At 39.4% G+C, this 13,556-nt stretch overlaps 1 protein-coding gene across 2 annotated transcripts in view; it reads right to left on the minus strand.

The window, feature by feature from the left end:
* Window positions 1–262: 262 nt before the first annotated feature.
* Window positions 263–13,556, minus strand: part of IAPP (islet amyloid polypeptide) — a 90,705-nt gene continuing 77,411 nt past the window's right edge. For both annotated transcript variants that reach the window (XM_053716273.1, XM_053716272.1), the window contains exon 4: window positions 263–731. In XM_053716273.1, the coding sequence (XP_053572248.1) occupies window positions 542–731 (190 nt within the window). In that variant the 3' untranslated portion in view covers window positions 263–541. The remainder of the gene's footprint in view (window positions 732–13,556) is intronic.

The raw sequence follows: 13,556 nt of genomic DNA on the forward strand, positions 1-13,556 counted from the left end.
ATTCATATGAATTACTGCCCATATAAAGACACTAATATTAAACTTATAAATAAGAACATATAATGTATTTCAGTGATTTGTACAAGATTCCGGTATAAATCCACCTGATGCCATAAAATGTATAAAACACTTTATTTTAACCCCTATGTTGCCAGAGATCTTTGAGCAGAAATGAATCACTTCCCTTACTGATGTATTTGTAGCAAATATCTTTGTGCAAAAAAAGATAGTTTTTAGAATTGCAAAAATATCGAGACCAAAATACGGTTTCAATATTTTAATAAAAAAAACTTGCAGCAATCAGATCAGTTTATTTGTAGCCTCTGTTATGTATAACTTTTTACAAGTGATGATGTCACTCAGTCTGAAGAAATTTCTTTCAGCTGAAGTCAACGATTTTACATGTCAGAATGAAACAATCAAAAGCATCAAACATACACAAGCAAAGGAAACAAGGCACTGGTCAAGTGTACCGGAACTGAGAAGAATGATCATTTACATAAGAAATATATCCTAAGAATGAAACGCATCAAACTGCACATTAATGCTGAAGATAATCAAACGATTCCCTGCTTAAAAGGCCAACAATGTCCCTCTTTCCGTAGGCGTAGGAGCCCACATTAGTTGGGGAATAAATTGCCCCGATGTGATGGTTTGATCGCACCAAGAAGTCAGCCAGACGTTGTGTCACACACGTAGCGGTGTTGCATTTCCTCTTTTCCAGGTGGTGACTGTAAAGAAAAACAGAATATTAAGTAGCTATAATTTCAGCTGTGACAGTATAAACCTGAGAGCATCACAATTGTATTGCCGCCCACCTGTAAGCTATTATGGGCTTAAATGATAGGAGTAGGTTTCATTACTGCTAGTCAGAAGTGAGCAGATTGATAGATGATAAAACATCTAATGAATGTCTGCAGGTTACAGTTATTTTGAAAAGACTAAACATACTATGTAGAAAGGCACCTGATCAAACTATATAGAAGAGAATCGCATCAAACTATGGATCATTGTAACATTGTTTGTGTTGTTAAAAAAAAAAAAAGCTTTTTTGTGTTTTTACAGATGTCCTCTAATTTAACTTATTTTTTTCTAGTTGCCCAGATTTGGCAACTCTCGTGGTAACTGACACTGAGTTAGAGTATAACAGATCTGCAGTGTAGCACTGGTTATAAGCTAAATAAATTGTATTACATGTATGAGTTATATATTTAAAAAAATATTGCACAAAAAAGTTTTATAAAGGGTCAAAGATATCATCTCAGGTGTTAGAAAAAAAGACAGGCAAAGGGCTTTAACATAGAGAAACATACATGTCTAAAGATGGATATGTATGTGTGTGTATGTGTATATACATATATATATATATATATATATATATATATATATATATATATATATATATATATATATATATATATATATATATATATACTGTATGTAACAATTAAAATTGTGGGGAGGCGAAAAGTGAGTTTAAAATCCTCCACTAAATACAAAATGTAGGGAAAATAACTCATTTTGTAAACTATTTCCAAATCTAGACAAGTCAGAAGACTTGCTTTTCCCACATAAACTCTCTGAATACATTGTTTCCAATGCAGCAAATGATTCTGGGTAAGATATACAAATGAGGTTCACAATGACTCACTTTTTTACTTTTAGCCTGCTTTTTAAGGCAGACTTCCCTTTACGCCATAGCATCACCGTATTAAACCGCTTTTAAGCTTAGCTAGGGTTAGTACAGTGATTCAGACCAATCCCAGGACAGCTGTTTCGTGATTTTGGTCTGAATCCCTGTCCTTATGGATACTTAGGACAGTGTGCAGGCACATTAGTCATGAGACTTGGAGACTTAGGGGTTAATCTCCTTCATAGCAAGGAAGGGGTTAACCACCTTGGGGCTTAGATCTAATTTTAGTACTTGTTTGTTTTCTATTCTGGACTTGGGCAGCCTCCTCTGGTAGTGACTGAGATGGTCTAGCTCAGGAGAAAGTGCATATTACGCCATTTCTAAGTAGCTGCATAGCTGGAGGAACACACTTTGCCCTACCAGAGACACAATGAGGCCTAGTTATCAACGTGTCTACTTACCTGCCTTCGTCGGCCCAATACGCCCGCCTAAGCTCGCCTACCATCGCCGCCGCGGACCTGAATAATCTCGCCAAAGTTATCAAAAAAGCTGTCAAAAAGCTGTGCACCAAGTACGGGGCGATGAGCAGCAGACTGTGATAGTTATCACTCATCCGATCTTGCTGCTCTTCGGCTTTTCTACAGCTTTATTGATAAGCTGTCACTAAGCACCCACACTATACTATACTGTTCTACCCCCTAAACCGCCACTCCTAGACCCCGCCGCAACTATAATAAATGTATTAACTCCTAAACCGCCGCTCCCGGAGCCCACCGCTACCTACATTATACCTAGTAACCCCTATCCTGCCCCCCCTATACCGCCACCACCTATAATAAATTTTTTAACCCCTATCCTGCCGATCCCGGACCCCGCCGCAACTAAATAAATTGTTTAACCCCTAAACTGCCACTCCCGGACCCCGCCACCACCTATATTAAACTTATTAACCCCTAATCTGCCCCCCTATACCGCCGCCATCTATAATAAATTTATTAACCCCTATCCTGCCGATCCCGGACGCCGCCGCAACTAAATAAATTCTTTAACCCCTAAACCGCCGCTCCCGGACCCCGCCGCCACCTATATTAAACTTATTAACCCCTATCCTGCCCCCCCTACACCGTCGCCACCTATAATAAATTTATTAACCCCTATCCCACCCCCCTACACCGCCGCCACTAAATTAAAATTATTAACCCCTAAACCTAAGTCTAACCCTAACACCCCCCTAACTTAAATATTAATTAAATACATATAAATATTATAACTCTTATTAACTAAATTAATCCTATTTAAAACTAAATACTTACCTTTAAAATAAACCCTAATATAGCTGCAATATTACTAATAATTATATTGTAGCTATTTTAGGATTTATTTATATTTTACAGGCAAATTTCAATTTATTTTAACTAGGTACAATAGCTATTAAATAGTTATTAACTATTTAATAGCTACCTAGTTAAAATAAAGACAAATTTACCTGTAAAATAAATCCTAACCTAAGTTACAATTACACCTAACACTACACTATCATTAAATAAATTATTCCTATTTAAACTAAATACTTACCTGTAAAATAAACCCTAAGATAGCTACAATGTAATTAATAATTGCATTGTAGCTATTTTAGGATTTATATTTATTTTACAGGTAACTTTGTATTTATTTTAGCTAGTTAGAATAGTTATTAAATAGTTATTAACTATTTAATATCTACCTAGCTAAAAGAAATACAAAATTACCTGTAAAATAAATCCTAACCTAAGTTACAATTAAACCTAACACTACACTATCATTAAATTAATTAAATAAATTAGCTACAAATAACTACAATTAAATACAATTAAATAAACTAACTAAAGTACAAAAAATAAAAAAACTAAGTTACAAAAAATAAAAAGTTACAAACATTTAAAAAATATTACAACAATTTTAAACTACTTACACCTAATCTAAGCCCCCTAATAAAATAACAAAGCCCCCCAAAATAAAAAAAAATGCCCTACCCTATTCTAAATTGCGAAAGTTAACAGCTCTATTACCTTACCAGCCCTTAAAAGGGTCTTTTGCGGGGCATGCCCCAAAGTATTCAGTTCTTTTGCCTGTAAAAAAAAAATACAACCCCCCCCAACATTAAATTCCACCACCCACACACCCCTACTCTAACCCAAACCCCCTTAAATAAACCTAACACTACCCCCCTGAAGATCATCCTACCTTTACCCGTCTTCAGCCAGCCGACCACCGATGGAACAGAAGAGGACATCCGCAGCGGCCGAAGTCATCATCCAAGGGGTGCTGAAGAAGTCTTCCATCCGATTGAAGTCATCATCCAAGGGGCGCTGAAGAAGTCTTCCATCCGATTGAAGTCATCATCCAGGCGGCGTCTTCAATCTTCATCCATCCGGAGCGGAGTCATCTTCAGACGAGCCGACGCGGAGCCATATTCTTCCACCGACGACTTCCCAACGAATGACGGTTCCTTTAAGTTACGTCATCCAAGATGGCGTCCCTCGAATTCCGATTGGCTGATAGGATTCTATCAGCCAATCGGAATTAAGGTAGGATCCAATCAGCCAATCAGATTGAGCTTGCATTCTATTGGCTGTGTTTGGGTTAGAGTAGGGGTGTGTGGGTGGTGGGTTTTAATGTTTTAATGTTGGGGGGGTTGTATTTTTTTACAGGCAAAAGAGCTGAATACTTTGGGGCATGCCCCGCAAAAGGCCCTTTTAAGGGCTGGTCAGGTAATAGAGCTGTTAACTTTCATAATTTAGAATAGGGTAGGGCATTTTTTTATTTTGGGGGGCTTTGTTATTTTATTAGGGGGCTTAGAGTAGGTGTAAGTAGCTTAAAATTGTTGTAATATTTTTTAAATGTTTGTAACTTTTTTTTTTTTTTTTTTTTTTATACTTTAGTTAGTTTATTTAATTGTATTTAATTTTAGTTATTTGTAGCTAATTTATTTAATTAATTTAATGATAGTGTAGTGTTAGGTTTAATTGTAACTTAGGTTAGGATTTAATTTACAGGTAATTTTGTATTTCTTTTAGCTAGGTAGTTATTAAATAGTTAATAACTATTTAATAACTATTCTAACTAGCTAAAATAAATACAAAGTTACCTGTAAAATAAATATAAATCCTAAAATAGCTACAATTCAATTATTAATTACATTGTAGCTATCTTAGGGTTTATTTTACAGGTAAGTATTTAGTTTTAAATAGGAATAATTTATTTAATGATAGTGTAATGTTAGGTGTAATTGTAACTTAGGTTAGTTTTCATTTTTATTTATTTTACAGGTAAATTTGTCTTTATTTTAACTAGGTAGCTATTAAATAGTTAATAACTATTTAATAGCTATTGTACCTAGTTAAAATAAATTGAAATTTGCCTGTAAAATAAAAATAAATCCTAAAATAGCTACAATATAATATTTAGTTATATTGTAGCTATATTAGGGTTTATTTTATAGGTAAGTATTTAGTTTTAAATAGGATTAATTTAGTTAATAAGAATAATATTTATTTAGATGTATTTAATTAATATTTAAGTTAGGGGGGTGCTAGGGTTAGACTTAGGTTTAGGGGTTAAAAATGTTATTATAGTGGCGACGGTGTAGGGGGGGCAGGATAGGGGTTAATAAATTTATTATAGGTGGCGACGGTTAAGGGGGGGCAGGATAGGCGTTAATAAATTTATTATAGGTGGTGACAGTGTAGGGGGGGCAGATTAGAGGTTAATAAATTTAATATAGGTGGCGGCGGGGTCCGGGAGCGGCGGTTTAGGGGTTAAACAATTTATTTAGTTGCAGCGGGGTCCGGGATCAGCAGGATAGGGGTTAATAAATTTATTATAGGTGGCGGTGGTATAGGGGGGCAGGATAGGGGTTACTAGGTATAATGTAGGTGGCGGTGGGCTCCGGGAGTGGCAGTTTAGGGGTTAATACATTTATTATAGTTGCAGTGGGGTCTAGGAGCGGCGGTTTAGGGGTTAATAAGTTTATTAGAGTGGCGGTGGGCTCCGGGAGTGGCGGTTTAGGGGGTAATAACTTTATTTAGTTGCGGTGGTGTAGGCGGGGACAGATTAGGGGTGTTTAGACTCGGGGTACATGTTAGGGTGTTAGGTGCAGACATCTCTCATAGGAATCAATGGGATATCGGGCAGCAGCGAACATGAACTTTTTTGGTCAGACTCCCATTGATTCCTATGGGATCCGCCGCCTCCAGGGCGGCGGATTGAAAACCAGGTACGCTGGGCCGGAAAAGTGCCGAGCGTACCTGCTAGTCATTTGATAACTAGCAAACAGTAGATTGTGCCGAACTTGTGTGCGGAACATCTGAAGTGACGTAAGAATCGATCTGTGTCAGACTGAGTCCGGCGGATCGAAGCTTACGTCACAAAATTCTACTTTTGCCGGGCAGCAGGGCTTGATAACTAAGGCGAATCAGCCTCACCACAAATACGCGGCGGAATTCCAGCATATTAGAGGTTGACGGCTTGATAACTAGGGGCCAATATCACTAAGTTGGGGTAATTCTATTCCGCTTTTTTAGGAAGCGGAGCAATGCTCTTTATACTTTTTTACTGTATCCTGCACAAATTTGTATGTTGTAGTTCAGTGTTTTTTTATGCGGCAGGATAAAGCATGATGTTGCGCGCTTCATCTCCATGCCGTCTTCGTGACCCTGCCTCCTTTCTTCTAATGTAGGAGAAGCGCCATCTTGGACTGTTTCTTTATTTTGATGACCCGCCTCGTTCTCCGACCGAGAGAGCGGAGCGGTGTTGCTATTCTGAACAGTCCTGAGAGATGATGGTACTGTGAGGCAGAGTTTAGCAGATTTTCATTCATAGTTTCCACAAATCAGGCTCTTCCTCTGTAATTATGCAGACGGCAGCCTGTATAGAGTTACAGTCTGTTGGGCTTATTAAAATTTAGTTTTACAGAGTCTTGATTTCTGATTAACAAGGCTTGTGGAATATTTATGTTTTTATTCTAAATGTGTAAATAAACGTCCTGCTTATACTTGGAGTGGGATTGGACTGTATTTTATGCTATGTTACATAGGTTCCACATACATAACCCTTGGAATATTATCATAATCCAATGAATAATTGTTTTGCTAAAGAATGGAACAGAGGTCTGTTCCTAAATATATTTTAATAATTTAAAACAAGCCAATATAATCTTAAAGTGACAGTGTCATTTTAAATATTTTAAATAACAAATATTTTTAAATATTTTTAATTAATTTAATTTCCAATATTTTTTTTAGCCTCATGTCTCCCTGGATGATGCTATCTAGGCTAATACCACAGCTTCTCCTCAATCGTCCCAAGCCTTTTTATGGCGTCACATGCAGTGCCCTGCGGTTCCTCTCAATCTCCTGGTGGAGTTATTTGTTGCAGTATTGTCTGCCCAGGTGTCTTTTGGTATCTGTGGCATTATCTGCTTTTCCTTTCTTAAAGGGAAATCGCAAGAGGAAAATTAATGAATCAGATAGTAAGGTTTCTGCTCCGCTTGCTACTACATATATTTCCCTGAAATAAGTCTGATAAGGAGGATAGTCGGTTGCATCCGAGGGTTAAATATCAGATTTGGACAGTATAATTCCTTTATCTGGTGCTGAAGTAGTTCACTTTAGATTCAAGCCTGTACACCTTTGTGTATTATTTAGGAGAAGTTGGCTATTTGGTAGACTTTGACTCTCCTGTCGTTGTCAATCCTTAGGAATCTAGTAAATTTTATATTTACTAGGATTCCTCTGTAAAAGTTCTCCTGTTCTCGACTGTGCTAGGAGAGTTTTCTCAGGTATGGGAGAATTCAAAGAATCGTTTCCCCATCTCCTGTCTGTAATAAGCTGTCTCCTTTAAATATCATAGTGCGTGGTACTTAGAGTAGTAGGGGCCTTTTCTATTCGGGTTAAGATAGATGGTCTGATTCCACAGAAAGGCTGTTGGGCCAATTTTTTATTTCTGTTGCTTCTTTTCGTTCCTTCATAACTTCAAGAAGCTCTTCCCCTTTGTCTTCCAAGCAGGAGTAGTTCAAGTCCTCTTGGATACCCAGTCAGTCTTCGATCAGGGGGTAGTTATAAAAAACCCCGCAGCTAACTCTCATTCAGCATGTAGGGTTTACCCCCGACCAGGATCCGATCTTTCTCAGTTTTTTTCTCTTGCCTGGATACAAATTTTCCTAGATCCCTAAAGGGCTGTAGATATAGTATTCCAGGGTTACGAATTGGAATTCAACTCCCTCCTCCCAGGAAAAGGTTCCACCTCTCAAGATTATCTGTAGCCCAGGTAAGAGGTGAGGCGTTCTTGTAATGTGTTCATGATCTTCCTCCCTGGGAGTGATTGTTCCAGTTCCAGTTTAGGAACAGGGCTTAGTTTCTTTTTCATTTTGTTTGTGGTTCCAAAATGTCTAAACAGTTGCTCAACCGTCTTTCAAGATGGAGACTATTCGCTCCATTCTTCCTTGGGCAAGAGGGTCAGTTTATAATGACCTAAAGGATGCATACCCTCAGGTTCCCATTCAAAGGGATCATCTCAGTTTTTCTTTTCTGACCAAGCTTTTTCAGTTTGTGGTTCAACAATGGCTTTGCCACAGCTCCCAGAGTTTTCTCAAGGTTCTTCTGGGCCATGATTCAGTTCCGGGTTTTACAGTGGCGGCCTGCCTGGATGACCTATTGGTTCAGATGCCATCTTTCCACAAGCAAAATCTCATTATGATGATTGGAAGTGTAGCTGGTAAAGAGCTCCCTTGTCCCAGCTACAGGGTAGTCTGCTTAGGGACTATAATTGATTCCCTATCGATCTTTCTGACAAGAAAAGCCAAAATCTTTCCTCTTGCCTCCCTCTTCAGTCTACTGTTCAACATCAGTGGTTCAGTGTATGGAAGTAATTGGTCTGATGGTGACTTCCATGGACATCATCCCTTGCTCAATTTTGTTTGAGAGCTCTGCAGTTGTGCATGCTCAGTCAGTGGAATGGGGATTATCCGGATTGTCTCAGAGAATAGGTCTGGATCAATCGACAAGAGTCTCTTCCCATGGTGTTTTTCTTAAGAACTTCAGTCTCAGGACACATGCTTCGGAGACCTTCCTGGGCATTTTGTGACCGTGGACACCAGCCTGCTGGTCTGGGGAGGAGTCTAGTACTCATTGAAGGCGCAGGTCCTGGGTGAAGTATGCGCTCCTCTTCGTCATTGGAGTTGAGAATGATTTTCTATGCTCAGTTGTCTTTAGCCCAGTTTATCAGGTCCTAGTCAGCACTGTGTGGTCTAGTGGTTAGTGCAATGGGCTCACAAGCAGAAGGTTACGGGTTCAAATCTGGCACAATTTAGCCTCTGTGGCTTACATCAACCTCCAGGGAGGCACTCTGAGTTCCTTAGTCATGAAGGAAGTGTTTCAGAATTTTTCTGTAGGTGGGTACTCACAGTTCTGTCTATCTGCTATCCACATTTCTGGAGTGGACATCTGGGAAGCGGAGTTCTGAGCAGACAGATTTCCCATCCCGGGGAGTGGGACCTCCATCTGGAAGTGTTCTTCAGGTTAGCAACCAATTGGGGCTTCCCAGAATCGGTTCTGATGGCGTCTCGTCAGATCACCAAGTTCCCTAGTTGGGTCGAGGTGTAGAGATCCTCAAGCCTTTCTAATAGATACTCTGGCAGTTCCTTGGAACCTCAGGTTGACTTATCTTTTTCCTCGGTTTGTTCGCCTTCCGTGAGTCTTCGTTCAGATCAAGTAGGAGACAGCATTGTTTTTTTTTTTATAGGTCCTGCTTGGCCTCGCAAGATCTGGTAGGTGGATCTAGTAGAGATCTCATCTCTACCTCCGTGGAAATTTCACCCAAGTATTGTTTTTCTCTGAAGCTGACTGCTTGGAGATTGAACTCTTGATTTTAGCTAAGTGTGGGGTTTTCCGAATCTTTCATTGAGACCATGATTTAGGCTTGTAGCCTATCACTAGAGAGATTTACTATAAGATATGGCAGGATCCCAAGGATCTTATCCTTTCTCCAGGAAGGCCTTGAGAAGGATTATCTGTTAGTGTTCTCAAGGGTCAGATTTCTGGTCTATCTATTTTGCTGCCAAGCATCTGGCAGACGTGCCGGATGTACAATCCTTTTTTTCATGCCCTAGTCAGAATCAGGCCTGTGTTTAAGTCAGTTGTTCCTCCTTGGAGCCTTAACCCTGTTATTATAGTATTTTCAACAGGCTCCATTTGAGCCTATGCATTTCATATATATTAAGTCTTTATCTTGGAAGATTGTTTCTTACTGCTATTTTTTTTGCTCGAAGAGTTCTGAACTCTTATCTTGCAGTGTGACTCCCCTTATCTCATATTTCATTTAGATAAGGCAGTTCTCTGTACCAAGTTTGGTTTTCTTCCTAAGGTTGATTTGGACAAAAATTGTTGTTCTTGCTCTCTGTCCTGATCCTTCTTCTCATAAGGAATGTCTGTTGCACAACTTAGATGTTGTGCAGGCCCTTAAATTTTATCTACAGACTACAATGGATTTTCATCAGTCTTCTGCATTTTTTTTCCTGGTATATGTAAAGGCCAGAAAGTTACTGCCACTTCTCTTTCTCTCTGATTGAGAAGTTTTTTGTGTAGGGCTTATGAGTCTGATGGACAGCAGCCTCCTGAGAGATTTACAGCTCTCTCCACTAGGGCGGTGTCTTCTTCTGGGGCCTTCAAGAACGAGGTCTCTGTAGAACAGATTGTAAGGCAGCAATTTGGCCTTCTTTGCATGTTTTTTCTAAAATCTCCCTAAGTCTCCCTAAGTGTGATGCGGGAATCCAGACGTGGACCTGTTGCTCAGTGTGCCTAGAGGGATATGGCTGCACCTCACTGACGAGGCCCACACTAGGCCGAAATGTACGTCCAGGGTTTTGCCATTTCTCTCGTTCAGAGAGGGATTGCCTGGTATTTCGGTGCTGGACTGTACTGTGAAGTCAGGATCAGACTGATATGCAACAGGAAAGTTCTTCTCTGTAAAAGGCACATATTGAGCAAAAAGAGGCTGCTTCTAGGGTGGTAACTAGCCATAGAACAAGCTATTATGCTATTGTTCTTTCCCAGGTTGAGCACTTCTCTCTTTTTATTTATGAAAATTATGACACTTAGGGAAGTCTCCCTAAGTGTGATGCGGGAATCCAGATGTGGACCCATTGCTCAGTGTGCCTAGAGGGATATGGCTGCACCTCACTGACAAGGCCCACAATAGGCCGAAACGTACGTCTGGGGTTTTGCCGTTTCTCTCGTTCAGAGAGGGATTGCCTGGTATTTCGGTGCTGGACTGTACTGTGAAGTCAGGATCAGACTGATATGCTACAGGAAAGTTCTTCTCTATGAAAGGCACATATTGAGCAAAAAGAGGCTGCTTCTAGGGTGGTAACTAGCCATAGAGCAAGCTATTATGCTATTGTTCGTTCCCAGGTTGAGCGCTTTTCTATTTTTATTTATACAATGGATTTTCATCAGTCTTCTGCATTTTTTTTTCTTTCTGGTATATGTAAAGGCCATAAAGTTACTGCCACTTCTCTTTCTCTCTGATTGAGAAGTTTTTTGTGTAGGGCTTATGAGTCTGATGGACAGCAGCCTCCTGAGAGATTTACAGCTCTCTCCACTAGGGCGGTGTCTTCTGGGGCCTTCAAGAACGAGGTCACTGTAGAACAGATTGTAAGGTGGAGATTTGGCCTTCTTTGCATGTTTTTTCTAAAATCTTTATATTAGATGTTTTTACCTTGGCTAAAGTTTCCTTTGGAAGAAAGGTTTGGCAAGCAGTGGTGCCTTCTGTTTGGGTTACCTGTCTTGCCCTCCCATATCACCTGTATCCCCTAGCTATTGATTCCCAACAGTAATTGATGATCCGTGGACTCACCGTGTCATTAGAAAGAAAACAAAATTTATGTTTACCTGTCCTGATAAATTTATTAATTTCTTGAGACAGTGAGTCCACGGCCCACTCTGTTTTTGCAGACAGTTTTTTTTTATTAATCTCAGGCACCTCTGCACCTTGTGTTATTTCCTTTCTCTCCTTTCCTTCGGTCATATGACTGGGGTTTGTGGGAAGTGATACTTAACAGCTCTGCTGTTGTGCTCTTTGCCTCCTTCTGCTGGCCAGGAGTGATATTCCCAACAGTAATTGATTATCCGTGGACTCACCGTGTCAAGAAATAAATCCATTTATTAGGTAAGCATAAATTTTGTTTTCCTTATTTATACAACTAATGGTTAAATATTGTTGATATTGTATACCTGAGATTTAAAGCAGCCTAAACTTTGTATCCCAATGATTAATTCAAACTGCAAGAAGGACTGGAGAATGTAAGGGTTAAATACTATGAGGCCGAATTATCAAGCTCTGAATGGAGCTTGATGCCCAAAACAGTAGTTATGAAGCAGCGGTCTAAAGACCGCTGCTCCATAACTTGTCCGCTGCCTCTGAGGCTGCGGTCTTCAATCCGCCTGATGCTATACGATCGGGCTGATTGACACCCCCTGCTAGCGACAAATCTGCAGGGGGCGGCATTGCACAAGCAATTCACCAGAACTGCTTGTGTAATGATACATGCCGACAGCGTATACTGTCGGCATTTATCGATGTGCGGTGGACATGATACGCTACATTGTATCATGTCCGTCCACACTTTAGTAAATTGGCCCCTATGTATTATGTATACCTTATAACAAAAAACCTGGTATATTTTAAAGGTTTTTACAAAAGTATTTTCCAGTACAGATCTGAATACTTAACCAGCTACAACTAATTAATGTGATTAATATGTATCAAAATAAGGCAATATCCACGTATCCAAGCTACATATAATGTTGCTTGTGTGCACACTTGGCTTGCGCTGCTGATGCACCATAGGCAAGAATAAAATCTTTAGCTATCAAATTTTTATTAAATGTTGTGATCCATAATATAGAGATGGAAAAAGAATATAAACAGTTACCTTTATTTCATATATAGAGATCTGAAATATATATATGTGTTGGTATATTGTCGGGATAAAGAAATGTCTGTGTGTGATGAAGTTATAGAGAAAAAGTTGGCAATCAAATAGTAAAAAAACTAGGAATTCTGATATTAACCCCCCATAAAAAATATACGGCTAGATTACAAGTTTTTCGTTTTGAGCTGTGCGGTGCTAACGAGCAGTTTATGCTCACCGCTCACTTACAGACAGCGCTGGTATTATAGGTTTTTACAACCCAGACAAGAAGTGAGCGTTGAGCAAAATTTTGCTCCTTACTGCACTTCAATACCAGCGCTGCTTACGTTAGCGGTGAGCTGGTGTAATGTGCTCGTGCACAATTTCCCCATAGGAATCAACAGGGAGAGCCAGCTGAAAAAAAGTCTAACACTTGCCAAAAAGCAGCGTAAAGCTCCTTAACGCAGCCCCATTGATTCCTATGGGGAAATACATTTTATGTCTACACCGACCTAACACCCTAACATGAACCTGAGCCTAAACACCCCTAATCTTACACTTATTAACCCCTAATCTGCCGCCCCTGACATTGTCGCCACCTACATTATATTATTAACCCCTAATTTGCCACTCTGGACACCGGCACCACCTACATTATATTTTTTAACCCCTAATCTGCCGCCCCCTATGTCGCTGCCACCTACCTACATTCATTAACCCCTAATCTGCCCCCCCAACGTCGCCACCACTATATTAGTTATTAACCCCTAAACCTAAGTCTAACCCTAAACCTAACACCCTCTAACTTAAATATAATTAAAATACATTTAAATAAAATTACTATAACTAAATTATTCCTATTTAAAACTAAATACTTACCTGTAAAATAAACCCTAAGCTAGCTACAATATAACTAATAGTTACATTGTATGTATCTTAGGGTTTATTTTTATTTTACAGGCAAGTTTGTATTTA

Source organism: Bombina bombina, chromosome 6 (genome assembly GCF_027579735.1).
Source record: "Bombina bombina isolate aBomBom1 chromosome 6, aBomBom1.pri, whole genome shotgun sequence".
NCBI lineage: Eukaryota > Metazoa > Chordata > Amphibia > Anura > Bombinatoridae > Bombina > Bombina bombina.